General features: G+C 36.8%; 2 protein-coding genes across 6 annotated transcripts; both read right to left on the bottom strand.

The window, feature by feature from the left end:
* Positions 1-1492: 1492 nt before the first annotated feature.
* On the bottom strand, positions 1493-10905 carry LOC107808741 (uncharacterized). Of its 5 annotated transcripts, none has more exons than XM_016633308.2 (12): positions 10709-10905; positions 10264-10363; positions 8809-8936; positions 8585-8735; positions 8340-8449; positions 7504-7587; positions 7204-7252; positions 7002-7093; positions 5236-5368; positions 4009-5029; positions 2288-2398; positions 1493-2187 (listed from the first exon to the last, which is right to left on the bottom strand). In XM_016633308.2, coding segments are annotated over exons 1-12 (2583 nt in total). In that variant the 5' UTR covers positions 10711-10905; the 3' UTR covers positions 1493-1585. The 5 variants fall into 5 exon arrangements, with proteins under 5 accessions (XP_016488794.2, XP_016488792.2, XP_075084286.1 ...); XM_016633306.2 differs by having other exon boundaries at positions 2288-2401; positions 10709-10900; XM_075228185.1 differs by lacking the exon at positions 10709-10905 and adding an exon at positions 10632-10650 and having other exon boundaries at positions 2288-2401.
* A 4853-nt stretch (positions 10906-15758) lies between these two features.
* Positions 15759-18677, bottom strand: LOC107808742 (membrane steroid-binding protein 2-like). The gene is made up of 2 exons (XM_016633309.2): positions 18245-18677; positions 15759-16269 (listed from the first exon to the last, which is right to left on the bottom strand). The coding sequence occupies exons 1-2, from the start codon at positions 18517-18519 to the stop codon at positions 15936-15938; spliced, it is 609 nt and encodes a 202-aa protein (XP_016488795.1). The 5' UTR covers positions 18520-18677; the 3' UTR covers positions 15759-15935.
* Between the last annotated feature and the right edge of the window lie 6584 nt (positions 18678-25261).

Here is a 25261-nt window from a genome sequence, read left to right as displayed (position 1 = left end):
GCATAACGGAAGCTTAGTGCACCAAGCTGCCCTATATATATATATATATATATATCCGGCCCTTCCCCGGATCTCGCACATAACGGGAGCTCGTGCGTGTGTGTATATATATACATATATTGATCTTAAACTAAAGTCAGAAGTAGCACTGTAGCAAAATAATGTTGCAATAGACCAATTTCTAGTAGTGATATAAGACAGATAAATTAAAGCAGATGGAGTATTTCATTAGCACTACCTAATTGCAAAGTAGTGAAATATCTGCGCCTTAATAAGTTTTATTAGGTACAAACTATCCCTAATCCCTAGCATGGTGGTTCGGCTATCTATTGGAGTTAGGCAATAGTTAATGAAGTCAGATATATATTAAATTTAAAGATTAAACTAATTGGAGCAAATAGTAGTTTTATCTTCCTGTTTTTCGTCTTAGACGTCCAAAACCGTATTATTGAACCTCTTTTGCGCTTCTTATCATGTTTAAATTAAATGAGTAACAATAATTCTGTTATACTTTTACAAGGTCAAGTGAGAAGTAAATTCAATTCTAAGATGAGGAATTAGTTCGGAAATTATCTATCTAGACTATAGGATGAAAGCAAAAAAGAAAAAAGTTGTAAAATTTTTGAAGAATTTGTAGATTTCAATGATCTTTTTTATATCTTTAATCTTCTAAAATATAATTTCCATTCCATTTTTATCGTTTTCATAAAAATTTAAATATACATTTATTTTTGTTACATATAGTACAAGTTATGGATGCCAACCTAATCCATTTTCTTACTAGAAACTAAAGTAAGCATGTTACAGATTTCTTAATGCAATGTTTTAGTTCGTGAATTGGCTTTGCTAGCTAAATGCCTAATTATCATAGGACACTTTTATTTTGGCGTTTAGGATATGTTAGGAAAAATGAAACCGTATAGCCGCTTTCAAAATAATAGCCAAAAAATATATATATTTTTTGTATATATATATTTGTATGTTATATACAAAAATTACAAGTTTTATACACTTTTTCGGCTACTGAATGTAAATAATTTCTGCCACGGGCCGTTAAATTTATGCACCAATTTTAATCAGTCATAGATGTAGCAAACTACATTTAGGTCCAAATGAATTAGGAAAATGTGCATCATACTAACCCAAAACGAACAAGTTTGTCCAACAATGTGGAAAAAAACAAGATAGGGGCAAAGACTAGAGAATGTTGAGAATTATTCTGCTCTAATTCATGGCTTATTAGAAGTAGAGAATGCCCTGGTGACATATTCATGGATAAGAAAACATTACAACTAGTTTGATAATTGAGTAATGTCGCTTTTTCTGCCCGAAACAAGGACTCACTTAGATATGAGCTTTTATTCTTATCCTTGATCAGAAATTTCTCTATAAAAAATATTAAGTTTGAAGAACGGGAGTAAGGAGTCGTTGACCTAGAGGATTTGCAACATCCTACCACCCGATTAGAACCCAAAACAGCCAAGATCAAATGTAGTAAGTAATTAGTAACATATTTATACTTTTCCGCACACTACATAGCAATAACGTAATTACGACAGTTTCGTTTTGCATAGTGACAGACAGTTTACATCCCAAACACCCTGGCAAATACATCGCCGGACCTGGACCCCTGGAATGTTAGATTTCCATTCCCAGCATAGTATCCGTTGAGACCTAATCTGTCATTTCTCTGAAGTTCCGCCATCCTGCCAACCTCATTTCTACATTGGAACTCATCCAAAACATTATGCTGGTAGCCATTAGAACTGTGGCCATTCGCAAGCTTCTGCTGGGAAAAGTGTGTGTACAGAGATTGATCAACGTTTTGCCGTTGATCCACCAGCCTTGATGAAAAGCCACGTAAATCATTTAGGCCAGCATACTCATCTGCACCGTGAAACCTCTGATCCAGATGTGCAGATGGAGTTTGTGAAGCAAGAACACGTGAGAATTTCCCTTCTTGATCAGCATAATTTTGTTGCATCAGAAGCCAGAGCCTTGCCTCATCTTCCAAAGCTCTCCTCTGAGACCCAACTTCCAGGCCTGAGATACTTAAACCATTTGTTGGCTTGCCTTTACCACAACTTAATATGGCAGGGTCAACAAAATCAGCCTCACCTACAGTTCTAGTGCTTCTCGTTGATGGGGGGTGAATCAAATTTGATGAACTATTTACTAATTGACTTCCTGCATAGATAGAACTAACAGTAAGAACCTATTATCAATTTTTTTTGGAAACAGAAGAAGCTTGCCATTAAAATATCCAACAACGGGACAGGAGAGTTACCAGAGAGAGTATGAGGGAATCCTCCAATTTCATCAGACAACGGAAAACCAGGAGGCAGGTCCCTTGAGGGTATTGAGAACCCGGGTGGAGCCAGACCTTTTGGTCTTGAGACTGCTAAGACAGTTCGACAGATTCAGTTTGAAATTAAATGGGCCCAAACTTAGTAATGATGTAATGCTTTCATATTAAAATGCTTAGCAGTAACATGGTACAGGAAGTTAGTTGGTTCCATCACAAAACTCAATTAACTCATGAAAACGCACATGCACATATAAAGTCCTATGTAATTCCTTCTTGGAGCACATTTTGCGGCCTAACATACCATTTCCTCCCTAGAGATCAATACCAGGCAGAGCTAGAACTTTTTAATATTCCTGCTAGTGCTGTCAACAGTTTTAAACAACAACAACCCAGTATAATCCCACTAGTAGGGTCTGGGGAGGGTAGTGTGTACGCAGACCTTACCCCTACACTGGGGTAGAGAGGCTGTTTCCGATAGACCCTCGGCTCCCTCCCTCCAAGAACTCCCCACCTTGCTCTTGGGGTGACTCGAACTCACAACCTCTTGGTTGGAAGTGGAGAGTGCTTACCACTAGAGCAACTCAATCTTGTCTGTCAAGAGTTTTAACTTGTTGAATTATAAAGCGGCAATCAAGCATTAGGTGAAATGCTTGTCAGAAAACATACCAAAGCAAATTAAATTTTAATGCCAGAAGAATAATGCTCAAGCAGCAGTAAGGTTAGAAACTAGTTTAACCCTGGTTTAAAATAACTGTAATGATGGACGGGAATTGAGATGTGCCAGAGTGGTCCCCCACCTCCCACCCCCACCCAAACTGCCACTTCTGGGCTGTTCAACTCTGTCCCGACAAAAGATTTCACACACCCTCCCCTGTATTCCTCACCAGACACCTAGCCCACCCTGCCCCTGCCCCTGCCCCTGCCCCTTGGCATCTTTTTTATTGTATTGTACACTTAACTCTGCCAAAGAAGAAGTAAAGGCACCACCTTTGTTTCTTTGTTTCTCTGAATTGAACTTGGATCCTTTTGGCTCAATCTAGAGAATTGGCAGGGGGGAAGGAATTTTATGGTCTATAGTGGTATAATATGCTTGAAGATAGAGAAGCAACCAACAAAGGTAGATGATGGAGATTTAGTAAGCAACAGTAGCGCATGAGGAAGGACTTGAGAAGACACAGCCTGAGAATAGTCGTACAACTGTGAGCCTTGGTTCATAATTTACAGCCAAAACATTTCCTTTTGGCCCAGCTATAAGTTGCCTTACAATTTGGTCGAAAGGAACCATGGTTCATGTCTCTTCTGTATTGTATCAAAGAGGTCAGATATAGGGCCCCTCTTTCTTTTTAGGTGACTATGTTTGATATAACACATTATACTCAGACTAAATCTGAGTATAATTTATTTATTAAAAAAAAAACTCCCAGTCCCGCTCTACAGCTGTAGTAAAAACCATTATTCTACAGCTCCGCAAGTCACTCCCTTACCCTGCTAGCAGGTCCACAGCCTTTGCAGCCCCATTTCCATCGCCGTTAAATAAAATCTTGTCTAGTGGGTACAGGAAAAGACATCATACAATAGTAAACAACATAGGATATAGCACTTGAAAGGAAAAGGAAGACAGGCCCATGAATGACAAACTTAGGCAGCAAAAATCAACTATCTTAGGCATCAAATAAAGAAAAATTTCTGTTAACACTTACTCTGATACTGAGACTCATGCATATGCTGCTCTTTCCTTTCTCTGAAGTCATGAAGGATGGATGACTGATTTGACATCAGACTGATATTACTAGAAGAAGAATCCAAATCAGCCCTTTGACTTGAAAAACCATCTTGCTTCATAAATGAGAACCCTTGACCGCTGTGCAAAGAACTCCAGGAACCACGCTGCCCATTAGGTTCATTACACAGGCCAGTTAAGCTGTGACGCGAGGTCAGGGAATTTTCACATGAACCAAAGTCGATAGCTAAAATGTTTGAAATTATACTGTTCTTCACGGGATTGAATGCAGAACTTTCATCAAAATTATTCAAGCTACCATTTTCAGTCCTTCGTAAGTGCTCCACTATTTCTTCATTGGAGAATGAGTTAGAACCTCTATAAATTGTATCAGACTTCACGGAACTTTGAAATTTCAGGTCATGTAATCCATCATTTAGTGTGGAATTTACACATGAAAGTGGCAGCAAAGCTTCTTCTGCTTGTTTATGTAATGATCGATGCTCCATGCCATTGATACTCGGACTACATGCCCTATGCAAGAGCGAATTGCCACCATAATCCTCTGTACATTTAGCAGTGCGGGATGACATAAGAAATGGCTCTTGACAAATACTATTCAAATCCTTCGATCGTTGACCATCAAAAGATGTGGAGTCTTCCCTGAATGGTTCATCTGAAATTTCTGTAGAGTTTTGATCCCTTCGCAGATGATTGACAGGCTGGTTAGGAGACGGAACTTCAAATAACACTCTATCAGAATATGTTTCTTGAGCATGATTATCTTTGTTAATTGGTATGGAAGATAGATTGGAACACAAATCCAAAATTCTACTATCCTCACTACTATTTCCATCTTTCTCTGAACGAGAACTATTAGACAATCCAACATCTACGAAAGTTGTCCTTCCGTTTGGTTCACCAGCACCTCCATCCTTATCACTAGAAGGGACTACACGAGCCATATAGCTACGGTGATCCACTGTATCATTAGTTGCACCCTAAAAACGCAAAAAGGATCTGGTGAGAATGTTTTCAGTTCAAGCCAGAAATCAAGAAATGGTAGCTTCCAAAAATATCAGAGCTTACAACAGAAAAAATATAGCATCTTCTGCACTGAAAATTAGGGAAGTGATTGCCTTGGATACTTTGCTACAGAAATATACTACCAACAAGCATAATAAAACACTAAAGATTTTACACTTACTGCACTTCGAATGGTAGAATTCTCTGTAGAAGTAAAGCTAGTATTGGACAATTCATCAATTGGAGGTGGCAAGACATTTCCTGAGCGTTTCATTGCACTACTAGTGGCACCAACAATTTGTTGAACCCTACTTCTGAATAAACGCCAAAGCGCAAAACCGCCGGTTAGCATACACTCTTAGAGAAATTTATCAACCAATTAAGACAGTGTATAATCGACCCTTTATCTATGCAAGTAAAAGGCCAATAAACAGAAACAGTACAAGAACCTGTGAGGTCCAACAAAAAGAAGCATATAAAGAGATTCAGTCAGAGATGTCATGCAAGATCTCCATTTACTATAACGTCCAATTAGCAAGAGAACTTGTCACTTTCCAAGACGAGACAGTAATATATTCTGAAAAAATGAGAAAAATACAAACTGCCACCTCACTATTATTCCATAGTAGTAAAATCTTTCCATGAATGCACCCCAAAATGCAACATAATTCATCATTTCTAACAGGAAGATAGTAGATTCATTCACATAACAAGAGCCAAGAGGCACCACTTCTGTCACTATATGTTAGCAGGTTTGTCTTGGTAAACATTAATTTGAAACTTCAATGCTATGTAACAAGTTCTGAATATTTGGTAAACTTTAAGGTGCTTGTATCAACAAACTAAACCTACAGCAGAAGTAAAAAAATCAGATTGCAGAAACACAAATAAACAATTCAGTTCTAGAGCTGGAACCAAGATGCATATAAATAACAAACAGCTGTACAACCAAGCTTAACATGATATTCCCAGATTAAGATAGTTCTCTCTATGGAAGATGAATTGGTAACATTTGAATAACCATAGCTAGAGAATTTTTTGATAACCTCTAACCATAGCTAGAGAACATCAAGAACATGATGGTTTCGAGCCCCTATGAATTGCCAAATCAGGTTTACATACTTCTATCATATTAGGACAAAATAAAGCTCTAGAAACGGAGAACACTTGAAGGAATAATCAAGCAGATCAATAAAGGCAAATTGATGCAACATTTTGTGACTAGGCGGTCAAATATAAACCAGTTAGATGTAGCTATTTGCTGCTTGAGTTTCCTCATTTATCTCCATGATAAACATTCAGGAAGTTGTAATTGTCTAGAATAATCTTCCACAAATAGTAGTTGTACAAGATAATATCTACTTAAGATAAAACAGGAGTATCTATCTTGTCAAAGAATGTCAAAGTCAGTAGCTAGGAAACAGAGTTTCCGAATGAAAATTTTGCAGGAAAATGATTGGATTTAGACATATAAATTTTATACTGCCAATCTGAGACACGATGTTTCTTTATGTGCTATTCTTCAGCCCATCTGAAGAACTTACTCAGAAAAAAACTATAGCTAGTTAAAGTTCATTACATGTGATCCAGTTATATGCCGCTCTCTGTCAACTTTAGTTTGATACAAGAGTGGGTTGCCCTAGTGGTGAGCACCCTCCACTTCCAACCAAGAGGTTGTGAGTTCGAGTCACCCCAAGAGCAAGGTGGGGAGTTCTTGGAGGGAGGGAGCCGAGGGTCTATCGGAAACAGCCTCTCTACCCAAGGGTAGGGGTAAGGTCTGCGTACAAACTACCCTCCCCAGACCCCACTAGTGGGATTATACTGGGTTGTTGTTGTTGTCAACTTTAGTTTGAGGATCATAAGCACTTCAATCAGTCACAGAAACCCAACAGAGATAGCATGTCTCAAACTGGAGATACACAGGGTAAATATTTGCATGGCCAATACCTTGTATGAATTGCAGCTACCTCATCTTTACCAAAACTATCTTCATCAGCGCCAAGGCTATGCAAATATAGACAAGAAGGATTACTGCAAGGCTGGACAAAAGAAGCACATGTCAACATTTCTATGACATTGGTTGCTTTTATATTCTTCCACAAAGGGCATAACAGAAAGAGCGGAGATTACAAAACACCATGTTCAGTACCGTGTTTCTCAACCAAGCATGACAATATTTTGCAGTCCCAAACGATGCTCTGCAAGGGCAATTTTACTTTGTCACTAAATCAAAATCAAAAAATCAACTAAGCCTCAACCCAAACCAATTGGAGGCGGATATATGAATCCTTTGTATCTATTTCTCTCTATTTGGGCTATCTTCATTCCAACACTAAACAATTTATCTTTTATATAACAAATTAGAGGTTCTCCAAATTACAATTTTCACATTTGTCACTAAATATAAATGATGATAGTGTTTGACCAAGAGAAAGCGTTAGGCCCTTACCTCAAATACCTTCCTTCCAGGACAAAACCGTGTACAAATTGAATACACTGTATGGCCTCTTCCTCTTTAGAGTACGTAATATATCTGCAAGGAAGAAAATGACAAAGAAAAAATCAAACAAAAAACTTGACAGCAAATCACGCACACTCTACAAATAGACAAAGTCCAGTGAAAAGGATTTTGTCATTTCATCATCATCTAATAACACCTACAATTCAACACTTGCAAACTTCCATAAATACTGGACACATTACAGGCAGACATCGAATCAAACCTTCCATTTTCCCCCACATGCAGTTTCTGCTGCAAAATATTTTATTGATATCTCTCACAATCAATTCTTTTTTTAAGTATTGACAGCTCTTACAATCTATCATGTACAACATTTTAGCCTCTCTACTACTACTAAATTTTGAAGGAAAGAAACTACCACTAAATTCAAACTGTACGGTTCTGCAACATCCTAACTGAAAATGATAGAAGTATCAGATAAAGGTGAATGTGATAATGCTTCTACCTGGGAGAAATTCAACAGCAAAATCACAATTTTTTTGGGATAAGGTAACAGAAAATTCAGTCATTAGACGCCTTCATAGATAAAAATAGAGATATTCATATGATAACCTCAATTTTTCATTTGTCGTAGTTCCAGTAATAATCAACAAACCTAACATCACTGTTGTCACAAACTAGCTCTTTTCTGAATGTAACTTGAAACAAGTAGGGAAGTTGCACCAAACCAAAAAATAAAATAAAAAATAAACAAACACAAGCAAATCCAACAGTTACAATACAAATAACATAGAACCAAGATGATAGACATATGTCAAACTCACACACTACAGGTATCATTGGTTAATAGCTGGATTGAACCACCGGCCGTCCGAGATAGAGAAATTTTAGAAATTTTCCCATATTGCCCAAAATATTCCTTCCGCTGTAAGAGCTGCCCAAAAAATATAAGAGTATTGCTTAATGCTAGAGAATTAAAGATAATGAAACCTTCTTCGAGCACATGGTCAAGAAGAATTCTACAAGTGATATTTAAAAGTAGCAAATGTATAACATAATAGCTCCATACATCTTCATCTGCAAGACTAAGAGGCAGCCCAGTCACATATGCCATTTTACGCTGAATGACCCGAACATTTGTAAGATCCTTCCTGACTTCGTTAGCTTTTGGCTTTGCCTTTGGTGGTTTACTTTTCCGATTTGAATTGTTGTTCTCTGCCCTGTTTTTATAATTGTCTGTTAGATTCTGTCTCCAACACTTTGAGAAGTAAATTAGTCAATCAGGGGAATAACCTTTCAAAATTTGCTTGCATTGCCACAACTTTATCCTTTTCATATTTAGTTCGACATGCAGGACATCGTCCCTCGGATGCCTCTTTCTCTGCTATGTCCATTATGTGATGCCAACACCAAACACACACCTGTATTGAATTGAGGTTAAAAACCCACCAAAAAAAAAATCAATTGACAAACCTGAAACTTTATAAATTTGGTATTCCTTCCTAAAAGAAGTTAATCAATAACAATATCACGAGAGAAGTTGAAGAAGTAGTCTCATTTAAGTTCCCAGTATTTCTTTGAATATAGAAGATGACATCTCCAGAACTATCTGGAAGAATTGAAACCAACTAGGAGACCTGATTCAAGCACAAATTAAGTACCGCCCCTTCAAAAATGAACTCTGCTAGCTATCATATAATTAAATGTTCTCTTGCTTACTTAGCTGAAACTTTTATAACTGGGTTACTATTGAAATATGAAAGCATTGTTTGCACTCCGCAGCAGGGAATAACTGTATGCCCATCTTAGTTACAATATACCTAACTGTCCTTCATTGAAGCTTTTACTCAATCAGAATTTGAGAGAATCAATGCGCAAAAACGATATACACTGGTGCGTACATAAAATAGATCACACAAGTAAATTTCCAATCCACTACTCAACAATAGAGCAGATCTACTATCCCGTTATCAGAAATATCATAAGAAGAACTTTAAAATTTCATGAAGTACTTCCCACAAAATTAACTTTTTAAGATTATGTAACTTGACTAAAGATAGAAAGTGTTGTGAAAGCAGTATGAAGAAAGTACCACTCACTCAAAAGCAGCATAGAAGAGGATGAACATAAGCCTTTAAATAACATCATAAGGTCTTTGATGGTATGCTACTACATCTATTTCTGAAACTTCTTGATGAAGATAGAACATGCAATGGAGAAAACAACTCTCACGGTAAGTGGGATCACCCTTAAGTTGACCAGGATAAAATGTGGTGTAAATTGAGAATGACATTTTACAAACTGGCACAGAAGGCAGTCTGGTAAATGGCCATCAACCCATCTAAATCAATTCGACATTAGCCAAATTGTGAAAGTATTTGAGGCAGTAGTTTGAAAGACTACTAAACCAATTCACCCATTCAAATAAGTTGTACTCCCTAATAAAGAAATGAGAGAACTACTTGAAAAGTACATAACCAACCTTTATCTACAATTCTTTAAGATACATCAAATTTCTAAAGCAGAGTCAAAAACTATCAGCAAAAAATTTCATAAAGCCTAACATTATTGAATGTCAAAAAACATAGTAATTGGAATTAAAACAAGGAATAAAAAAATCACGAAGATGAAATTCAGCTGCTCCTAAGGTTAATTTTAAGTGACGTTCAATTCCAAGTAGCATTATCTATCAAAAGACAGGAACTTAAAAGGGGAATATTCCCTTGAAAATATTTATAAAAAAAAGACCTGATAACCACATTTGCAAGGCTTAAATTGCTGATCGGTCCAGTCCATTTCTTCGGCACAAAGAGGACACCTTTTCTCTTCTTCATTGCTCATCATTGTCCTGTCAATCAATTAAATTTTCACTCCTTCATTAAAAGCTCAACAAAAACACATTAACAACACGCACCTTAAATTCTCCTCCTATATACCAAACATACGTACAAAGACGATAAAAAAACAAATGTAAATTCTTCTAAACCCTAACCAGCAGATAAACATACAGGAAAAAATCCACATTCCAATTCCCTACACTTGAAATAAACGAGAAAACACACATTCAAATAAATAGAATTTCCAAATTCCGAAAATGCGGTTTAAGAAAATCACACAGATAAAAAGATGCGGCATTTTCCCACGAACACAAACGAAAAGATAACAAAAGCGGTGCGTATATATATGCACATACATTTTGGCGTCGAATGAAAAGCAAATGCAGGTGGTTTGAAGCAAAAAGGAAAGAAGAAATTCGAATGGAGATTAGGGTTTTTAGATAAAAAGTTTCGGCTAGTGAGAGAAAATATTTATATATATAGGAAAATGTATATATATAATTGTGTGGGGGAAAGAAAAAGAACCAAAGGAGAAAAAGAGAAAAAAAGGAACTTTTCTTTTTCAGAAATAAAAAAGGAACTTAAAATGAATTATTTTGATGGGAAAGAAGAGAGAGAAAGAGACGCGAAAAAACAACAGGGAGAGAGGTGGGGCACAAAGGATTGAAAACCACAGGATTTCAGACTTGCATTTATGGATGGATTTTATTTGTTTGTTTGTTTAATGATTCCTCCTTTATATATTTTTCGTTTTTTTTTTCTAGAACACTAAAACAAAATAAAATTTCTTATTGTAAGAAAGAAAAAGGCGATTTTTCCCATGAATTGATTTAGCAAACCGACACGTGTGTGAACAAATAAAGTCAAACTTGAATGTTACTGTTCAAGTTAACGTGTGTATAACTTAATTATTTTATTGTGCATTTACTTTATGTTCGATTTAATTTATAAAGAGGAGGAATGTCAATTTATCAATCTGGCAACTGTTTGTTTAGTGCTCTAAAGTTTTTTTTTATTTTTTGTAAGGGGAAATCGGCAGCCGCTATAATCTCTGTCACAATCTCTGCACTCTATGGTGAGCATTTTGTCCGCACTAGTTAAATCTTTCTATGTGTAATAGGCTGCAAACTACACATAGGATGTAAACTGCACTAGATAAACCCTGTGCGACAGGCTCAACCCAGACAGGCTCAACCCAGAAGGCATTGAGGGAAAACCAACCGGGCAACTTAAAGGGTTTTTTTTTATTCTTGGTATTAAGAATTTTTTATTTATTTTTTTGGTCCAAAGTATTAAGAAGTTTCTAGTGTATTGTTATACGTTTAGAAGGCGTTGGGTTATGATTTTGGTATAATCATGGAATAGTCAAAGATTTAAAAAATAGTTAGGAGTCAAAGGATTGTATCATATTTTATCAGGTTAAGTACATCTTGTCACTTGTTTGATTGATTTTGATTTTAAAAAATGATGCCAAACCATGTTCGCTTTTAAATGATAATAGTAGTAGATGCTAGCATGTTATAAGTTGACTATTAAAAGCTTTCTCTTTTTCCCCTTTTATTTTCTGTTCAAAGGCAATGTTTATAACTTATAAGAATTAACAAGTTAAACAAGTAATGGCTACGATCTAAATTCATGAGTCGTAACTAGCACCTAACGAGCTACTACTAGCTAAGATTTCGGCTTAAATCAAAGTTAAAGTGCAATATCATAATAATACATAGAACAAAATCATAACATGGATATATCTAAACCACTCACAATATAACAAAAGTCTCAAAATATAATGCAAGGTTTAAACATATCATAATCCCCACCTAACGAGCTACTGCCTGCTAAGATATCGGCTTAAATCAATGTTAAAACGCAATATCATAATACATAGAACAAAATCATAACATGGATATATCTAAACCACTCATAAGTACAAAGGATCAAGGGACGCAGTCCGCAAATAAAATATAATGAAAGATAGTCTGAACCCACTACGACATATGTGGTTAACTTGCCTCAATTGGAATCAGAACTAAGTGTGGATATTAACCACTTATTAGTGTTTTCTTGCTATAGGTTTTAGTCCGAAAATACTAATTTTATCCTCTAATCTAATGAAAATAGTTAAATTGTAGGTGTGTTGGAAAATATAAGTTCAACGAAGAGAAATGACACAAAAAGGAGATATTCTAGCCAAATTCAGTAAAGAGGAGAAGTGCCGAGAAAAGTGCAGTCCGCAAAATTACAACGGCGGCCACAAAAGAAATTGCGGTCCGCAAAAGAAGGAATACGACCGCAAAGGAAGAACTGAAGCTTCAGGAAATTTTGGCAAAAGTGCGGTCCGCAAAAGAAATGTGCGGTAGCACTTGGTCCGCAAAACAGGTTCGCACTGACAAATTTGAAAGATCAGAGAATGAGCAACTGAACAATTCTGAAGCCTCCTCAAATGTGGTCCGCAGAACCTGAAGTACGGCCACAAAAATTGATATGCGACTGCAAAAGCTAAAGTGCGACAACAAAACTTTCCTACTAAAAGCACAAGCAATGTCAATCCAGCAAAGTGCGGACCGCAAAAGCTAATGTGCAACCGCATAACCCTCTGAAGGGCATTTTTGTCAGAGATTTCGGGAGCCCTCAAAATAGAACTTTATAACTTTTTTAGAGAATATTTTCACTGTAGCGGCTACGAGTTAGTTACTTTTGGCTATTTTGAGCAAGTTTGAAATACAGTTGGAGAAGATCATCTACTTTTTCTTTTATTTTTGATTTTGAGTCTTTCATTTCTTCTTTCATCTTTCCATGTCTTTTACTATGAGTAGCTAGACTTTTATCTAGGATATTGATCCAACCCTAGTGTGTAAATCTTATGTGTTATTAATATTATGCTTGTTATTGATTGGGTTAGTTTTATTTAGCGTTGTTTATGCTTTAAAGTTAGAATTGATGGTTGCAAATATTGATTCATGCTTTTTTTACCTTGTTCTTACTTGAAAGAGAGGAACTTAGTCTAAAAAAACTTAGCTAACAAGAAAGTGAACTAGTTGAGTTATTGATTAGTTTAATTAACGGATTTGAACTAGAGATAGTGATAATCCCATTTGGGCTCATATTGAAATGCACTTATAACTACCCATTTGAACTTGAGAAAGATAAATTGGGAATAATCACTCCTTAACCGCGAGGTATCGAGTTAGTACTTGAGTATTGAGAGTCATAACAACATCGATCTACCAAACAAACGTAAATTGACTTTACCCATTAGGCTTATGCCTAGGTTAAGATTACAACTCTAAGTTTTTTTTCAATTGTTAAAACTTCAAAAATATTTTGTTTATTACTTGTTTGCTAGCTTAGTTCACAAATCATACTAGTTTAATTAGTGAAGTTGATACAACACTCTTGTTTGAAAGATAAATTGAATTATATCAAGTTGATCACTTAAATGTTTACATTAACACCCATATTAAACTCCTTGAGGTTCGACCCCGACTCGCGCTGGGTAATTATTATTGTAACGATCATTTCATATCCCTTACTTGGGGTGTGACTTGGACGTGATCAAATACCACCTTGACTGTAACAATCCGACCGGTCGTTTTGAGCTCAGTTTTAGAATTTTCTAAGTGTGATATGAAGTGGACTTTGGTGTTATCGATTTTCGCTTGGAATTTTGAGTCTTGTAATAAGTTCGTATTGTGATTTGTGACTTGTACGTAAAATTTGGCGTCATTCTGCAATGTTTAAGTATGATTCGGATGCGTTCGGCGAAGTTTGAATGTTTGAAAGTTAAAAAAAGAATTTGATCGGTGATTCATGGTATTGATATTATTCGTGGCGTTTCGAGCCTTTTTATAAATTTGGATAGTGTATTAGGACTAGTTGGTATGATTGGATGGGATCCCGGGGGCCTCGGGTGTGTTTTGGGATGGTTTCAGATCATTTCTCTATGTGTTGCAGCTTTTGTTTTCTGGTGTGTTTGGTATGCATCACGATCGCGGATGAAGGGTCGCGATCGCGAAGGTTAAGTGGACTGGTGAAGACTTTATTCTTCACGATCACGGAGCTTGAGCAGGATGTTCTTCGCGTTCGTGTGGGAGGAGTCACAGACGCGATGGGTTATTGAGGATGTCCTGTTGTGGGAGAGTTGTTCTACGCGATCGCGAGAGGTGTGTCGCGATCGCGGAAGAGGAAGTTGTTAAGGCTGAAAGTTTTGCCTTCGCGTTCACGTACACTTGGATGATTGTGCATCGCAATCGCGAGGGTGAGCTAAATAGCCACTCTTTGAAGTGGAAATAAAATTTTATACAGGTTGTTAAACTCTACTAGCTGAAGTTTGACACTTGTAAAGGTAAAACTTCAGCATAGTAATCGAAACCAAATTTTGACAAGACTTCAGGACGAATGAAGGCATCGTCAGGCGTTAGAGTCGGAGTCAAGATTGAATCAAGGAAGCTGATGACGAGTCCTACTCCAAGTACTGCTGCGGAATTGAAATCCTTTATTTCAAGAGCTACTTCTGCTCCAAATTCTGTGCTTTCTAGTTTCTGCCCATGCTTTTTTCCTTTTACCTTCAACCATGTCATGGTTACGTTCTTCCATAAACATAAAGTGCAATATTATGTTCTTAGTTTCCAATTCTTTTTTGATAAGAAATAGTTTATGATTTGTATGAGCTTTTTGCTCGTGAGCTCGTGCTTAGCACCAACGTTTGATCTGGTGGCGCCGGAGACGTGCCGCTGAAACAGCCGCCAGGAGTGGCGGAGCTTTCATCTCTGAGTTGCTCGGAAAAAGCGCATCCCCCATTAACGATTCAGAAGAGCTTTTTGGTGTTTAGGAGAAGATACATTTGGAATATGAGTTTAAGAGTACCTCCTATGTACCTTCAGATATACTATGTATATATTTCAAATGTTGAGCTAATGGTGGATTTTCACGTCTATAATATTTGAACTCCTGTACATAATGTTGGAGTTTCACCTATAAGGAATTTTTTAACTCCACACATTATTGGAGTTACAGTTGTAAATATTTCAAACTTCATCACACGTTCTTCCATGTTTTAACTAAGGGTATTTTTTTCCAAAAAACTTTCCGTGTCAAAAGAGTAATTATATGCTAATCACTTTTTTAAATACCGACTAAACTCTAATAGCCAGGGTTAAAAGTGGCTATTTCCCTTTTTTTTCAACTATACTATTTAAAAGCTTATACCTACAGATGGATTAAAACTGCGGCTCGAGTTCCAATTGTATAGCTCCTTTTGCCACCACGATGAGGAAAAAAAACCAGAAAAAAGCAAGCACCTGCCTCTTTAACACATTTAAAAATGGAAATGTAGTGTTCGATCCAGGAAATAAGACTTTTGCAGGACAATATTGTAACTATATTTCAGAGGATCATAAAACTCCTGGATATGAGGTGATCAATTCTTTAAAATGATTCACTATCTCAAGACATTAGAACTACGCAAAACATATAAGTACATAGTTTAAATGGAGGTCCACTATAGAATGGAGAATGCATGAACTACTTACATCACATTTTTTCCTGAATTAAATACTGTACAGATAGAGCGGCTAGGATCTGCAGTCATAGATGGCCAGCTTTATGTACTCCATTTACTTCAACACTTCTATCCTCCTGCATTATATCCCCTTTCGTTGCTTTCAGCACTTCTTCTCTCCCGCTAGCATTTTCATCTTCTTCCTTCTTGGTTAGTGTTTTCTTCGGAACAAGCTGCCCCACCCTGGCATACTTCTCAATAAATTTATCTTCCCAGTCTTGCAGAATTTCAAGCTCAGCATCGCTAAGGCCTTCAAGGTTCCCATTAATATCCTGAGGTTTGAATGATAACTGAGCCAAGGCTCGGCTAGCATCTCTTCCAGCAAACATTGCATATGGACCACCAGCACCATAGAACATCCTATTTGCAACAAGCAAAATAACTAAGTAGGTTCTACAAAAAAACAAGCGCAAAAGCAGCCTGTAAACAGTCTATCATTCATATCTAGTGCTATCAAAGATGAAGTTCCAAAGAAGTGCAGCAATGCATCTGGTTAAAAAAATGAGTATTACACTCAAAGAATGCTATGACGATAATTGGAACCAACTGATATATAGATGCACGTCAGAAAGCAGAAATTTCTCTAAGCTATATATTTCAGAAGAATCACCTTGACCCCTTTACTAATTATTCTTTCTCCTCAATGTTTGACGATCTAGTGTTCGAAACTATCAACAGATCCCCCAACTCCAAGCTATTTTACACACATTGGGGTGGGTCTTCACCAAAGGGGCTGGCCTAGCACTTAATGAAGTAGGTGAAACCTTGAAGACCACAATTCAAATCCCAAAGAAAACAAAAAAAGATAGGTTCTTTCTTTTTATCTGCATAAGCCTGTGGGCAGAGTTACCAGTTACCTAGTGGAATACTCGAGCTGCACGCGAGCTAACTCGGACCAGTGCTAATACAATTTTTTTAAAAACACGTTGGCTGGTTTCCAATACGAAAGTTGCAGAATTTTTAATCATCCTAGTTGCATATTCTATACTTGCTAACTAAGACCCAGCAAACTCCTTCTACTGCGAAAAGAACAATGCACAAAGCCTTTTCTGGGGTTTGCTGCAACAACACTTTGAGATAACCTCATTAAATTAAATCAGTAGAAACAGATCACTTAAAGGTTTCTTTCCTTTTTTCCACAGGTAAATGTGACTTGAAGATATCTATGCCATATGCCACACGAATTTTACCAAGGTAAAGTGTTATTAGCGGATGCCCCATAACTAAGGAAATTGGCGGAATACATCAACGACCCTTAAACTTGCCAAAAAATTTCATTTAGATACTTTATCTAAGGGTTTGACTTATTGAACACATAATCTATGCTCAAACCCCAGCTACTGAGCACGTTTCTGACCATTAACCAAAAGATGTTGCCGTGTGAGGTTCATACCTAATCAACCAACCAACTTCTACCACCTCACTGAATACCCGCACAACCCAGACCCACCAACCCCACATCACCCACATCCAAAAAATTGACTTTGCTCCGATGAAATGGCAGTGGTCAGCTACTAGTTTTGTTTTTTAATTTTATAGGTGCTAGCCAGCTACTAGTTAAGGGACTGCTACATGTACATATATGAGCCACTAGACACTCAAAAAACAAAAAAGAACACAGTTACGAAGAGATTGTGTTGAATTCTACATGGTAAGAGCCCATGTAATAGGAATTGAATGTGCTTTAGGCTAATTATAGTTGGTAATTGGTTGAATTGCCTCGTGACAAAAGACCTATTGCGTTGACATCCAAAGAGATGTTTCAATTATAGCACAAATGATTACTATCAAGTGCGGTATTGCAGTTACACGCAAAATACCTTGTCCTAGTTTTCAGCTTGATGCAAATAATACTTTCTTACACGGTCTCTTGATGATGAATTATACTCCCAGGTTGCCTGTTTTTCACCCATTTTGGTTTGCAAATTAATTTTGATGTGCTTTAGCAAGTCTTAACCCAATGGTATGCAAAGCTATGAACATATTTTGCTTTCTAACGGTTACTCTTCATTGAAAAATGACTACTCTCTCTTATAAAGAAGAATAACCAGGGTGAAGAGTTGTTAGCAGCTGGAAATGATCTCTATGCAATAGAATCTATGCAGTCTTTGTTACGGTCACCAGTTCAAAATCAAAGATTTAGGTCGCTTGCACTATTTTCTGGGTCATGAAATCCTACACGAGGCAGAACTACCGTTTGTTCCCAAATCGAGTCTAGCCCTAGCGCTGATCATCAAATTCAAAAGCCAGGACAAAATCTAATCAAAGTAAATAAGCGAAAATCCAACAAATTTTTAGTGTGTGTGTGTGTATAGAGAGAGAGAGAGACACTAACTTGGAGCTCGAGACGTCGTAGATTTGTCCTCTGATAGCCATCAATAATGGCTCTTGTGAGTCGGAGCCATTATAAGCTTTAAGCTCCTCTTCCGTCAAGTCGCCGAGGTAGAGAGGCTCTCTTTTGACGGGGACAAAGTCATCGGCAGAGATGAACATACCACAAACCACTTTGTAAGTAACCACCATCATTGCTACAATGGTGAAGAACGCCGTCGACGATAACCCCGTGTACTCCAAGATCGTCTCCGTCATTGCCGTCCATACACTCGCCATTCTTTCTCTTTAGTTTGGTGGAGAAAAGAGGTTACGAGCTCCGGTTAGAGTTGTGCTCTTTGATGCTTTCAGTGCTACCTACCAACCCTTGAAAAGAAAAGAAGCTACTTACCAAACTGAAAGAAGATGGTGGGAAATAACCGAAACATCCAACAACAACAACAAAAACCTAATGAATTGCCACAAGCGGTCCGGAGAGGTGAGACATATGAAAAAACCCAAAACCAAACATTATCTTTTGCCTTTAGACTCAAAGTCGTACATATTCTTTCACATATAGCACTAATAATTCATTTAATTTAACAAAATAATACACTTTTAATCATAACACTGAGAAAAAACCCAAAAACATACATTATCTTTGATTTTAGACTTAAAGTCATACATATTCTTCCATATGGAGCACTAATAGTCCATTTACTTTAACAAAGTGGTATACTTTTAGTCATAACACTAAATACATTTTAATTTTTAACAGAAATCTAAGATCTGACAAAATATCTGTTCCATTTATTTTCTTGTTTACCGAAAGAAATAAAGATGACACATTTATCTAGATAGCAAATAGTAAATATACATAGAATTTATTTACTATTTATCTATTTACTATTTATTTACTATACGTAAAATATAAATTTACTAAGAAATGTTAAACACCGTTAATTTTTATTTGCAATGATTGTTATCTAGATAACCTCAAATGTTATCTAGATTTTTTTATTATATACATAAAATTTATTTTTATTTTATGTATATTTACTATACGTTGACTCCCTTAAAATAAAAAAATCTAATAAATATATATTTATTTTATGTCAACGTATAGTAAATATTATGTATATAATAAAAAATCTAGATAACATTTGAGGTTATCTAGCTAAAAATTATTGCAAATAAAAATTAATGGTGTTTAACAATTCTTAGTAAAATGTATATTTTACGTATATTTATTTTATGTCAACGTATAGTAAATATTATGTATATAATAAAAAATCCAGATAACATTTGAGGTTATCTAGATAAAAATCATTGCAAATAAAAATTAACGGTGTTTAACATTTCTTAGTAAAATATATATTTTATGTATAGTAAATAGATAAATAGTAAATAAATTTTATGTATATTTACTATTTGCTATCTAGATAAATTTGTCATCTTTATTTCTTTCGGTAAACAAGAAAATAAATGGAATAGATATTTTGTCAGATCTTAGATTTCTGTTAAAAATTAAAATGTATTTAGTGTTATGACTAAAAGTGCACCACTTTGTTAAAGTAAATGGACTATTAGTGCTCTATGTGGAAGAATATGTATGACTTTGAGTCTAAAATCAAAGATAATGTATGTTTTTGGGCTTTTTCTCAGTGTTATGACTAAAAGTGCACCACTTTGTTAAAGTAAATGGACTATTAGTGCTCAATGTGAAAGAATATGTATGACTTTGAGTCTAAAGCCAAAGATAATATATGGTTTTGAGCTTTTCCTCGGGTGAGATGTACGCCCCTACCCTAAAAGTCAGAGAGGCTATTTCTGAAAGACTCCCGGCTAAACAAAAAATAAAAAGAATAAGTATTATATTTAAGGGTTACTTTAGTCATTTTTATGTACATATACATCCTATATATATCTGCTTGTATTTGTTGCACATCATGCAGTGTATACCTTTTCAGAAGTCTAAGTCCTCTCTGGGTCTTTGTCCCATTTGCTCCAAACTTTTATTCCTCTATTCTCAACTGTGTAATGGGTTCCCCTACATCTGGACAATCAATCTTCTTCCCTTCTCCCATTATCTCATTCTGCTATTTCTGTCTCTAACATTAAAAATCTCGTACCTACAGTTCTTGACTACACAAATTATATGCTATGGAGAGAGCTTTTCTTGCCCGTCTTCAAAGGCCATGGTGTTTATGGTTTCATTGATGGAAGTATCCCTCGTCTTGAGCCTTCTATTTCTCATGATGACGACACCTCTATTGTCAATCTTGCTTTCAAACAATGGGTTCAACTTGACTCTATTATTCTCTCATGGATTCAAGCAACCATCTCTCAAGAGATTCTTCAGGCTATAATCAAGCCAAACCATACTCTTACTGCTAGAGATGTTTATCTTCAAATCGACCGCCTTTTTCGTGACCAAGTTAGTTCCAGAACTCTTCAACAAAAAGTCCAATTTCATAACCTTAAGAAATGTGTTCTTTCAATTAATAACTACGTCCACTGTCTCAAGTCCATTGCGGATGCGTTAACATCCATTGGTAATTCTATCCTTGAATATGTTCTTATTTTTGGGTAATTCGAAATTAGTTTGGAAGAATGAATTTCATGTTTGAAGCTTTAAGTTGGCGGAGTTGATCAAGTTTGACTTTTAAGTTTTTGATCGCAGATTAGAGTTTTTATGGTTCCGTTAGGTCCGGATGGTTATTTTGGACTTGGGCGTATGCCCGGATTTTCACTCGGAGGTTTCTAGAAGGTTTTGGCCCTATTTGGAGAAAGTTGAAAATTTGAAGATTTGGAATGTTTATAAGTTTAACCGAGAGTTGGCTTTGATGATAGCGGGTTCGAATTGTTATTACGGGAATTGAAATAGCTTCGTTATATCATTTGGGACTTGTATGCAAAATTTGAGGTCATTCTGGGTTGACTTGATATGGTTCGGCATGAGTTTTGAAAGTTGAAAGTTAAAAAGTTCTTCAAGTTGGATTTTGAGATACGATTCATCGTTTGATGTTGATATGTGTGATTTGAGGCTTCGAGTAGGTTAGTGTTATATTTTGGAACTTTTTGATATATTTGGACGGGTTCCCGAGTGTCTCGAGTGAATTTCGAACGTGGTTCGGTTCATTTTTGCTTCATGTTGCATAGCTGAAGGGGGTCTGGTGCTGGTTTTTCCGCATATGCGGAAGAATGGATGCAGATGCGAGTCTGCAGATACAGGCAAGTGGTCGCAAAAACGGAAAAAGGTTGGGTGAGGAAAGATCGCAGAAGCGGAATTGTGAGCGCATCTACGGAAGTGTATGAGCAGTTGTCTGGAGCGCAGAAGCGAGGACGTGTGCAGGAGTGGATGATGGTTCGCACCTGCGATGTCGCAAAAGCGGATATGGCTCTGCAGGTGTGAGAGGTCTAGATTTCATTGTATTTTTGCAGGAGCAGATCTTTTGTCGTAGAAGCGATGCTGCAGAAGCGGCAACTGGTTCCCAAAAGTGGAATCTCTGGGCAGAAGCTTATAAATTCGAGGGTTGGTTCATTTTGTCATATTTTGAGTTGGGAAGCTCGGATTTGGAAAATTTTGGAGGCAATTTTCACCACATAGATTGGGGTAAGTTTTCTATACTCGGCTTTGATTATATTTCGTGAATCTATCTTCGATTTTTTCATTTGAATTATGAATTTTAAAGAGAAAATTGAGGGTTTTTGTCTAAATTACCCTAAAGTGAATTCTTGAGTTTTGAACACCGATTCGGAGTCGGATTTGAGTGAAACTAGTATGGTTGGACTCATAATTGAATGGGTTATCGGATTTAGTGAGTTTTGTCGATTTTCGAGGTGCGGATCGGGGTTTGACATTTTGGTTGACTTTTGACTTTTGATTAAAGATTCAACCTTTATCGATTAGGTTTGTTTCCTTTGGCATTATTTGATGTTCTTGAGTTGCTTTTGGCTAGTTTCGAGCTGTTCAGAGGTCGGTACGTGCGGGATGGCATTTCTAGAATATCGTTTGACTTGCTCGATATTGGATTTGGCTTGTTCGAGGTAAGTAACACTTCTAAACTTGGTGTTGAGGGTATAAATGCCTGAAATACGTGTTATTTGGTTGGTGTTGAGGTGACACACATGCTAGGTGATGGGAGTGTGGGTGTGCACCGCGGAAATTGTGTCTTGATTGATTCTGTGGTACTGTGTAGTTATCTAATCTGGTTTCTATCCATGAAATTCCTACATGTTAGAGTAATTGAGTTGTGATCCATGTTAGAAATCATGCTTAGGCTATATACTTATTCTGTTGGGACCCATTGAGGTCATTTCTGCTGTTGAGTTATTTGCTTAAATTGCAATTGGATACTCAGTCATATTCATTTATTTGCATATCATATCTCAGTCTCTGTTATCATTTGTTGTCATATCATGTTATCATTGTTTGGGCCGATTGACATGAGATTTGTGAGCTTGAGAGACTGGAGAGATTGGGCTTGAGGGCTGAATTGTGAGTGATATTTATGGGATCGGGATACACGCCGCAGCAGGTTTTATTGATTCATTATGGGATCGGGTTGCATGCCATAACAGGTTTTATTGGTTCATGATGGGATCGGACTACATGCCGCGGCAGACCATGTTGGCTTATATCAACGCTTGGGCAGGATCCGCCCCTCCAGAGTATGACATACCAGCAATGAGCGCAGGTACCGTACAGTGCTGAGTGACTGAGTGCTGAGTGATTGAGCATGATGAGTAGGAGTGCAAGACAGTGATATTGAGTACTCTAAGAGTGAGTACATGAGTTTATCACTATGGTGCTTACATTTAACATGCATACTTGGAATGTAGGCATAGAGATGCACTTCCTCATGCTATACAGTATTGTGACATTCATGACTTCTCATGCACATTGACATGTAGCATAAAGATGTACTTTCTTCATGCTATCTTATAATGAATTATCTTATTTATTGTTGAAAGCTTTTGGGAAAAATCATAGTTCTTCTGATATACTCATATTTTTGGTGATTTCGGTGAAAAATTTGGGTTTTACTATTATACCGGAAAAGGATGCCTATTTTTCGTAACCGTGAACAAGTTGAGTATCATATCTTTGAGTTATTACTTGTCCTGTTTTTATTATATTGTTACGAGTTATTCTTGGCTATTGGTGTTGGACTCTGACCTTTGTCCAAGCTCGTCACTGCTTTCAACCTAAGGTTAGGTTTGTTCCTTATTGAGTACATGGGGTCGGTTGTACTTATACTACTTTTGCACTTTACGATAAGATTTTGGAGCTGATGTTGCTGCGTTTGGCGGAAGCTAGCATTGAAGATGTACTTGTGTTCCGATTATAGCTGCCTCTTATTCTTGGTAGCTTTAGATTTATAAATTTATTTATGTATAACATATGATGTATTTATTTCATACCTTCTTTGTAAACTCTCAATCTTAGAAGCTCATGATTTGTACTTTCATTCCCTGGGATTCTTGTATAAAAGATCAGTTATATCATTAATTATTTTCTCAGAAAATCTTATTTGAATTAGATTAGTATTAATATGCTTATCTAGCGGGTTGGGTTAAGTTCCTCATGACTAATTGAATTTTTGGGTCGTGACAAGTTGATATCAGAGCTCTAGGTTCATAGGTTCTACGAGTCATGAGCAAGTGTCTAGTAGAATCTTGCGGATCGATATGATGACGTCCATACCTTTCTTCAAGAGGCTACAAGGCATATAGGATAAACTTCCCATCTTTCTTTCCTGATCGTGCGGTATTGATTCAGCTTGAAGTGTATCTCTTTGAATTCCTTCCACTCACTCGTATGCGTATATGAGCGTTTGGTATTAGCTGTGCATCGATGGCTTGCGATTCCATGGATGAGGTGCGAGATGTATTTTTTGTGTTTTGGTGATGGGCCAGTCTGGAGGACTTGAAACTAAATTTTGACCGCATCTTAGGCTCGGTAGTTTTAGTTGTGTGAGCATGTGCTTTTGGACTTATATGTCCAGTAGTGTCCCTATGAGTGGAATTTATGGCTTGGTGAGTGGTTGGATAGATATATGAAGAGTATGATGTGATTGTGGGATGTGTTCAGATGGTTTGAATGTGACAAGAAGAGTTTGCTTGAGATATGGAAAGGACTATTCAGTGCTTGATTTCTATCTTGATGTGTTGTATAGTCTCGAGTTATGAGTGTGTTGAGGGATCTTTCATATTGTCCAATTATGGGATGAAGCAGATTCCTATATTTTGTTGATGAGTTCAGACTCGGAAAGATTTAGGGATTGCATGATGGTTGTGGACATGGTAGGGCGTAGTGAAATGCCAAGTTGAGGCTAAGCAGGTAGGTTATCTCCTGCGGGATGGTCCACGGATGTGTGGTTCTTATGATGTTATATGGAGAGTTTCTTTCTACCAGTGGATTATATGTGTTGTGATTTGAGTTTGGATAGGTTGAGAAAGTTGACTTGACTGTCACGAGAATGAGTACGAACCTAGCAGATGATATGAGGTATTTTATGGTTTGTGTTGCATGAACTTATGAAGGATTTAATTGAATTTAAGTGTGGGATTATGGCAGGGATCTTTCAATTAATGCCTACATCCACTATCTCAAGTCTATTGCAGATGCGTTAACATCCATTGGTAAACCTATCCTTGAATCTGATTTTGTTTTATAAAGACTTTCCGGTTTACCTTCCGAATATATGTTTGTAAGTACTTCTATATCCACTCGCATACCTCTTCCTACCTTTGTTGAAGCCTGTTCCCTTCTTTTTCTTCATGAATCACAGTTGAGCAATATCTCTCGCCCATCTACAGATAATTTTACTTATGCCTTTGTGGCTAAGCAACAATCTTCTCCCTCTTATGGTCGTGGACGCGGTAGGCACAACAATGGTGGCCTCTTTTTCAATGGTGGGCGTGGCAGAGATTGAAACAATCAAGGATATGCAAAATCTTTTACTAATATGCCTCAACAATACTCGCCTCGTCCCCGGCTTCCTTCTATTTTAGGTCCCCCTCCCTTTTCTTATCC

Source organism: Nicotiana tabacum, chromosome 13 (genome assembly GCF_000715075.1).
Source record: "Nicotiana tabacum cultivar K326 chromosome 13, ASM71507v2, whole genome shotgun sequence".
Lineage (NCBI taxonomy): Eukaryota > Viridiplantae > Streptophyta > Magnoliopsida > Solanales > Solanaceae > Nicotiana > Nicotiana tabacum.
The sequence above is the reverse complement of the archived record's forward strand: the minus strand, read 5'-3'. Positions and strand labels throughout refer to the sequence as shown.

Coding starts and splice junctions, on each gene's coding strand:
- LOC107808741 (XM_075228183.1), bottom strand. CDS start 10,579: ATGTGTGTTTTCTCGTTTATTTCAAGTGTAGGGAATTGGAATGTGGAT. Junction 7,094..7,203: donor ATGCTTGGTTGAGAAACACG/GTACTGAACATG, acceptor TCTTTTGTCCAG/CCTTGCAGTAATCCTTCTTG. Junction 5,369..7,001: donor GTAGCTGCAATTCATACAAG/GTATTGGCCATG, acceptor GCGTTTATTCAG/AAGTAGGGTTCAACAAATTG.
- LOC107808742 (XM_016633309.2), bottom strand. CDS start 18,519: ATGGCGAGTGTATGGACGGCAATGACGGAGACGATCTTGGAGTACACG. Junction 16,270..18,244: donor TACGACGTCTCGAGCTCCAA/GTTAGTGTCTCT, acceptor TGTTGCAAATAG/GATGTTCTATGGTGCTGGTG.